Source organism: Lepidochelys kempii, chromosome 15, assembly GCF_965140285.1.
Source record: "Lepidochelys kempii isolate rLepKem1 chromosome 15, rLepKem1.hap1, whole genome shotgun sequence".
Lineage (NCBI taxonomy): Eukaryota > Metazoa > Chordata > Testudines > Cheloniidae > Lepidochelys > Lepidochelys kempii.
The window spans coordinates 26,082,416-26,090,883 of NC_136394.1; the positions used below are offsets into that span (position 1 = coordinate 26,082,416).

Consider the following 8,468-nt stretch of genomic DNA (forward strand, 5'->3'; position numbering starts at 1 on the left):
GAAGCAGCGCACCGCCGCTTCCAGCAGCTCCCATTGGCCTGGAACAGCGAACCATGGCCACTGGGAGCCGCGATCAACCAAACCTACAAACGCGGCAGGTAAACAAACCGGCCCGGCCTGCCAGGGGCTTTCCCTGCACAAATGGCGGAACAAGTTTGGGAACCACTGCTGTACAGTATTAGTTTAATAATATAGTTATATTATTCTAATCCCAAAAAGGCACACAATTTACGTAATGGGAATAAGAGAGTTGGATATTTATACAAATTAGGACTTCCACATACTGAACAAATATACAATCTACATTCCTTTTTCTAACTGCTGCTTCTGTTTAGTTATTTTTAAGTTATTAAATCAGAGATTGACGATGGTTACAAAAAAAAAGAGGGGGGGGAGGTTGTCCAAACCTCCATGCAGCTATACAGCTTTCGTGATGCATAACAAGTATTTAGTGCTACTTGTTACAAACATTCCATAATATTGATTTTATGAATGACTAATGAAATGCACTAAAAATACTGCATAGAAATTAACTAACTATGTAGCTCAGAATATTTAAATCTGAACACACATCTTAATTACATTTCATTGGCTTTAAATTTCAGACCCACCCAGTTTAATTACTTAAGATCCACATTTAAGATTCACAAAAAAATGCTGGAATGTCAGCATTGGCAACGGAAGTCCTTTGTTTATCCAAAGGACATAGATATCTGTCTGCTAGAAATTGAATAGACCACCAATGAATTTTACTTGAGTAATCAAAAAGCAATCAGAAGACAATGGCATGCAGTCACTAATGTCTGGGGACAGATTACAATGAGTTACCTACAGTGAAAAACTCCATGGCCTTGTCTAGAATAGGAAAAATGTATGTTAGCTCAGATATTAAACACTTGGTGATGGTTTTTTAAAAGCATTAAACCCTGTCTACATTAGGTGTTAACATGGTTTTGAACACCACTTACTTAAAAGGTGTAGCTAACACACTTTTAAAAACACATTTTTTCTTAGTCTGCCCAAGCAATAATCCCCTAAACCATCCCTTTGCCCTTCCTTTTACCTATTTTATTAATTTAAAATAATAGCTGGGTAGCAAATTCATCTGAAACACTACCTGTTTGTTGGTGTCAGCCATAGTATCATCCTGAAGAAACTCAGCTGGCACTTCAAGTTTAATTAAGAAACGTGCCAGATAGGCTCTTTTCTTGAGTTCATTAGTCCGTTGAAGGAGCCAGTGTAAGACAGGATGAATCACAGGTTTGCTTCCAATAACTAAACCCTGGCGGAATGTACTCCTAAATAATAATAAAAAACAGTAAGTCTCCAAATAAAGAATACTGCTTTGGAACAAACACTATTAGCAATTTTTATGATTCCCTCCCCCACCTGCTAATGCTTTTCTCTAATGTTGCTGCCAGTTTGCTGACCACGGGCCTGATTCTGCCGCCCTTATGCAGGCAGAATTCCCACAGAAGTCAGTGAACAAAGACTGCAGCAATGGATCTTGTGTTTCTGAGGTATCCTCCAGAAAACTAGAAGATCTCAAAATGGCCTGGATTACCAGCCTGCAAAGTGGTACAGGATGAGTGCAGTACAGACCAATGTGCCTGGTCTCTAAGGGATGGTGATGACCCTACTAGTCATACAGCACCCTCTACTGGCTAACCTATTGAATATCACAAGATACAAAAGCAAAGGTAGCACAACAGTGGAGCAAACCAACAAGGACAGGATTGAGACGCAACTCCCAAACCCTTGAATTTTTTATTACCACAAGCTAAGTGTGCCATACACTGTACATCTCCTAGGGGTTAATGGAAGAAATATTTTCAGAACATCTGCATATTAAGTGGAACAATCAGTTTCTATATACTATTTAAACAGTAGAACAAAACAATAACTTATAAATAGAGATATATTGATGAATGAGTCTGAAAATGAAAGAATTTGGTACAAATGTATCATTTTCTCTTTGAACGAGGAAAAGGATATTGGCAATGGCAGAACAATTAATAAGACAGACTTACGGGTAACAAATTATAAAATCTGAAGACAAACAATATTTTTACATAGAGTAGATCATTTCAATATTGGTCTGCAATTAAAAGACTTATTTTGCCATTATCTGTAAACCAGTTGATACTTACAGGTCAGTAATACTTCCTGGAGGTTTGTATTTAAGGATACCAAGAAGGCTCAACATTCGTTTAGCTGTTTGCTCTGGCATCTCCTCTCTAATGTCAACAACATGCTGAAAAGCAAAAAAACAAATACTGTATTACCATGCATAGGTCAAATTCTTAGCCTCGCAGATCTAAAGGAAGGGACTTGATCCACCCATTATATGATATATTATAACATGTGACTGACATAAGTGAGGTGTCACATACAGAACACCACTCTAAGAGCCAAATTCTGATTCCCTTTGGACTCTTTCCCCATGTGTGTGCTTAGGCAACTTTATTTCAGACCCGTATTCTGGCTGGCCATGGGCCCACAGTCTGCCAGTCATACAGATTACTTCTGCCAAGAGTAGCAGTAATCCTGATAAGACAGGGTGCATAGCGGCCACGATTACATTGTGGGCAAGATCATTACTCAGATATATGGCCCACACCTTCTGATCTAAAAACCTATTCCCCTCCATAGGTCAGCACTCATAGAACCCGAGGATGGATTGTGGACTGCCAGCTCCTTTGCTTTGTGGGGCACAAGGGTAAAAGTTGCATCCCTGAGTTCACTTTCTGATCACTTCCCACCCTGTACATGTGACCAATGGCCAGCCAGAATTTTGTCCTTTAGATGAAAGAAATGTAAGAATAAGATCAAGATTCACATTCTGATTCCTAATCAGCAATTTAAGATGGCTGGTCTCCAGCATTTTCTAGTTTGCCAAAAAATAACTAGATAGAAAGGATTCTCTTCTGGACGTGCACATTTAACTCTCGAAGACTAGAACAATCTACATATGTAAAGCAAACATATGCCATAAAATATACAAAATTAGCTGCAAATGGAGATTTTGTGCATGATTTCTGCTTCCACCACTCTTGAGAGCAAGCCTTCTAATGCCCATGTTTAAACTCCATCCTTACCTTTGGGTCAATCTCCCCCAGAACATCATTGAGAAGCTGCAATAGCTGCATTGACTCCAGTGAGTCAAATGTGATTAAATTATAGTTCTTCTTAAAAGGCTCCTTATTGAGCTTCTCAACAATTGATTTGATTTGATCACTCATAATTGGGTCCTGAAAACAAAAGAGAGAGCAGGAGGGGGAAAAATCCACTCAGTAGAACAGATGTAATGAAATCTGTGAACCTCTGTATGCCATAAAACTCTTGTGACGGATGCATAGAGCTGGGGGGAGAGAGGGATGCTGCAAGACAGGAAGCCTGCAAACCCTGCCTAGTGCATTGCCTTTTACCATGAGGGCTTGTCTACATTTGAAACTGTAGCACTTCAGTGTAGACCAGCGTTTTCCAAACTGTGTTTCGCGGAACACTGGTGTTCCACACGATGTGAATAGATGTTCCACAAAAGAATCTAGAATTTAATTTTGACTCTTGCACTTGATTTTTGTACTACTTTATAAAAGCTTTCCAGTTAGAATTGTTAGTTCAAGTTATTTTAAATTTGTATTTTTGCTTTGTTTTATAAAATAAAATATATTTGAGCATAAATCATGCAATTTTTTATTTGAAAACCAAACGACTACAAAATAATATTGTAAGTGTTCCGTAACAGGCTAAAAAGTGTTCTGTGGCCAAAAAAGTTTGGGAAACACTGGTGTAGACATTACCTACACCAGTAGGAGGAGTTCTCCCATGGGGATAGCTAATCCACCTCACCGAGAGAGGGTAACTGTCGATGGTAGAATTTTTCAATCGACCTACAGCTGTCTACGTGGGTGGTTATGTTGATTTAACTAGTCATTCAGCAGTGTGGATTTTTCACACTCCTGAATGACCTAGTTGGGTTGACCTAACGTTTTAATTTAGACCACAGAAAGAAATGTACATTGAAACATTTGTATTTACTAGCAAAAAGTAGTTCATGGGCTCAAGAAGCCCTTGTGGGTCATTTCATTGTGTGCCATTACCCTGGCAGCAATTACTGCATAGGGTATCACTCCCTGTAGCAGAGACCTCTATAGGTATCAGGGGGACCCCATAGCCTCCCCCACAGCAGGGACTGACCCCTACGGGTGCCAAGGGAATCTCAGATCCTCCCCGCACAGCAAGGAACAAGCCCGATGCATTCCAGAGGACCCCATAGAATAGAATCATAGAATATCAGGGTTGAAAGGGACCTCAGGAGGTCATCTAGTCCAACGCCCTGCTCAAAGCAGGGCCCAATCCCCAATTTTTGCCCCAGATCCCTAAATGGCCCCCTCAAGGATTGAACTCACAACCCTGGGTTTAGCAGGGCAATGCTCAAACCACTGAGCTATCCCTCCCCCCATATCCTCCCCAAAGCAGGGACGGATCCCTATGGGTGACAGAGGACCCCATATCCTCCCCAAAGCAGGGACCCTCCCCTCTGAGTGCCGAGGGGGGGTGTCTCATCACTCTGTACAGTGAGACTGATGGGGACCCTCAGCAGGGACCGATTCCTCTGGGGACCTGGGGGACCCCATATCAATTCTCACAGAGGGACCTGATCCCACTGGCTGCCGGGAACCTCTGTATTCTTCCTTGCAACAGAGACCGACCTCCGGGATGCCAGGGGGCCCCGGATCCTTCTCCAGAGCAGGACACGCCCCCATGGCTGCCCGGGCCTCCCCGTGTTACTCCCTACAACCGGGACGGCTGGGACGGCTGCATCTACCCCAAAGCCGCCGGGGCCGGCCGCTAGGAACCTCGGCGCTGCTCCCCGCAAGGCCCCACCCCCTCACCCCGGCCCCCGTTACCTGACCTCCTGCCCCAGCTACCCGTTGTCGTTCCCCCCTCCTCCTTCTCCTTCTCCCCAAGAGTTTTTCTCCTAGTTACCAAGCCCTTGGTAACGGTTGCTAGGGCAGAGTGGAACCCTTACTTCCGGTCACGTGGCGTATATGACGGCTGGCGCACAGGAACGGGCCATTGCCCTCCAAGCCGGGGAGGAGAGGCGCATGCGCAGCTTGAGGCAGTGCTCTCTCTGCTTCCCCCGCAGGGGCAGGCGCGAATTGCAGCCGGTGTAAAGGTGGAGCCGGAGTGGGCCCCCCCATTGGCAACCCTGCCTGGGCGCTCCCCTAGCTGTGACTCCACCTGGCACACGGGCGTGAGCTGCCCACTTTGCAGTGTGTATCACCAGCTGGGCTGCCTCTGACCTGGCCAGAAGTGGGCTTCATCCAGCGGAGCTCTAGGGTTGCTTCCAGCACCTTTCCTTTCACCACAGTCAGTCCTCATTTCTGCTGGGGCTTATTAGTAACTCGGCCTCCCATTGAGCCCTTTTCATCAGGAGGTAACAAATTGCTTTAGGAGAATTATTGAATTAAGCCTGTAGGCCCAAGAAATTCTCTCATTTGACAAAGGAGTAAAATGAGGACATTTGTTTTGGTTTTCTTTTTCATTTGGACCTGATTACCCAAGTATCTGACTGTCCATAATTGCTAACAAATAGATATGAATCACGTTGGCGAAAATAACCGTGTAACCCATTTCAGGCAGGTGGGTGCATATACCAGTCTTTGCAATTTTATCAGCTCTGGAATTCCAAAATGATTCCAGTTGTATTCAAAAATAAATAGCTTGCAATCTGTTAATCATCCCCTTCTAATGTTTATTCTTTTTCAGAATCAGGGTGTGTAAATTGATTTGCAAATGTAAAGAATTTAACTTTGTATGTCTTATTTTATTTTCTGATATGCTGTATGTGAGCTGTGTTTTCTGTTTCCAAGGTGGAGAACTTAATTCTCATCTCATTCTAGTGTGACTCTATTAACAGAAAAGGAGATACTCTTGATTTATACCTGTATAATATCTCAATCCTGAAAAGACTAGTGCATAGATTTCATAAGAATAGCCAGATTGGGTCAGACCAATGGTCCATCTAGCCCAGTATCCTGTCTTCTGATAGTGACCAATGCCAGGTGCTTCAGAGGGAATGAACAGAACAGGTAATCATCAAGTGATCCATCCCCTCTCACCCATTCCCAGCTTCTGGCAAACAGAGGCTAGGGACACCATCCCTGGCTAATAGCTATTGATGGACCTGTCCTCCATGAACTTATCTAGTTCTTTTTTGAATGCTGTTATAGTCTTGGCCTTCACAACGTCCTCTGGCAAAGAGTTCCACAGCTTGACTGTGCGTTGTGTGAACAAATACTTCCTTTTGTTTTGCCCTTTTAAAAACTAGATCATGTTCCTTTCCTACTAGTAGTCTTTATACTGAGTTTAGTAATCCTGTTTATTTACTAGTTACTGGAAGAGATTCACTTTCCTTTCACATGTTTTCCTAAATTTTTTTAAGCTCTCTTTTCCTCAACTGAGTGTTTAGAGTATTTGTACTACACAGGGGGAGAGTCTCTTCCTATGGAGCTATTAGTGCCAATTCTGGCCCCTACGGGCTGTTCTGGGGGTATATAGGGGCCACAAAGGACCAGGGGAGAATTCCCCATGCTGGAGCAGCATAGAGGCGACATAAGTCCCCCTTTGCCAGTCCCAATGAGGGGATGTGCCTGTTGCATTCAGAGCTATGAGGATTCTGGGATGTGGTACAGCCACAAGGAGGCTGCTGCTGAGGTTCTTTTACCTTACAGCACAAACTATTTCAGCCCCCCACAGTGGCCCAAAATCAAGGCAACACAAAGGTGGCTTAAAGCCAGGTTTGCCATCACCCCTTGGGCTGTGTCTGTCAGGAGGCCCAGCACAGAATCAGTCCCATTCATTTTTATCAAGAGGATGAAGAGTATTCAGGTAAAGAAGGAGTTGGTTTGAGTGCCATATAAAGTGTCACAGCCCTACTCTCCCTTACAGACACTACTGCATGTATGACTGCCTTGTGAATCTGTGAGGGGAGCTCAACCATGAAAGCCAGCAAATCAGAGTGGAAAGGAACTTGAGCAAATAGAAATCCTGCTCAACAGCAAAAGAGAGATCACCTTATATGGAAGCATCCGTGGGCAAGGAAATGAATGTATCTGGCCTGGCTGCTAAGGTCAGATCCCAACTGGATGGAAGAAGTTAATGTGAGTGTGCTTAGGAAGAAAAGAAGACACTCTGAAGAGCAAGTCTTTGTCCCAGATGGAATCCAAGTCCTGTTGTTTTTCCTTTTTGTTATAAATCAGGGAATGGGCACTTAAATCTGACTGGGTTATATTAAAATCCATTTCTACAGTATGGCTTTTCAAGTAACTAGATGTATCACAGGTCTTGCTTTGATCCATCCCAATCTGTGTTATTTTGTGCTATTATTTTGTATCACACTTTTCAAAGTTTGTTGATATGCTGCTAATTTTCTCAGCATAGTATACTATAAACCACAGCACCCCAGGACAAAATCAGTGCTGGCACAGGCAATGTCCACTGTGATTCTATGATTTTATGAACAAGTACCTGCTTACCCCAGGTGCTAATTTGGCCCCTGTGTGGTAGGGAATTGTAAATCAATTTGCAAGAAACTCTACCAACTTAAAATCACACTTTGAGGATTTCTTGTGCCGGCTGCTGTCACATGTAACCTGAGGTGACTATAAACTGAAAAAGATTAGAGAAAACAATGCCTCTGTCTATCTTAATGAGTTTGTTTATTTTGTGTACTTGTGTCTTTGGTTCTGATGTGGGTCTTTCACGCAGCAACAGGAAGAGAGGGAAATTGGCCCTCTGAGCCTTACTTATGAGTCTGATCTGGTGTAATCACATACTGAGGGCCTGTTTGACCACTGCCCTGCACTTTACATGGTCATTCACACCAGTGCAGAGTGGGCATACAGCATTAACATTCTAATTTGGTAGCGTATCACACCCACTTTACACTGGTACAAATGACTATGCAAGGTTCAAGGCAACAAAGAATCAAGTCCTTAATAGAGCCAGAACAAGGTGTAAGCTTCACTAGCATAGTCTCCTTTAGACTCATTTTTGCATTTAGCCCAATGTTTTCAAACCTCTGGGGTATACTCAGGTGTGTCCTACTAGCCTTTGTAGGTAGATCGGAGCAATGCAAAGTTGCTTCAGTGAATTTGGACTATTGTACAGCGAATCCCTGACTGGGACGCTGTCCTATGGTGATATTTTGGCCTGTGTTGAGGTAGCACTGCCCTCTCTTGGAGAATAAGGGTGTCACCCTGCAAAGCACAGTCATCAGCCTCTGCTGGCTCTGGAACTTCTTAATTTATTTCTAAAAATGTCCTGTGAATTTGGTGTTGATGAGAGGGGCTGGGTTGAGAGCTATAAACAGCCCAGGCAGAAACAGCTTAAGTAGCCTACTTCTACTGTTCCTCTCCTGTGCCTGTCTAACTGTACCTGCAGGGAACAGAGAGAGATCA

At 43.4% G+C, this 8,468-nt stretch overlaps 1 protein-coding gene across 3 annotated transcripts in view; it reads right to left on the reverse strand.

Moving 5' to 3' along the window:
• The window catches only part of IFT81 (intraflagellar transport 81), a 66,588-nt gene extending 61,591 nt beyond the window's left edge, over window positions 1–4,997 (reverse strand). The window contains exons 1-4 of one of the 3 annotated variants that reach the window (XM_073312628.1): window positions 4,919–4,997; window positions 3,099–3,251; window positions 2,151–2,254; window positions 1,118–1,298 (exon numbers count right to left, since the gene is read on the reverse strand). In XM_073312628.1, coding sequence (XP_073168729.1) covers window positions 1,118–1,298; window positions 2,151–2,254; window positions 3,099–3,242 — 429 coding nt within the window. In that variant the 5' untranslated portion in view covers window positions 3,243–3,251; window positions 4,919–4,997. Of the gene's footprint in view, window positions 1–1,117; window positions 1,299–2,150; window positions 2,255–3,098; window positions 4,859–4,913 lie in introns of those variants that run through there. The other 2 variants (XM_073312629.1, XM_073312632.2) reach the window with 2 other exon arrangements.
• Between the last annotated feature and the right edge of the window lie 3,471 nt (window positions 4,998–8,468).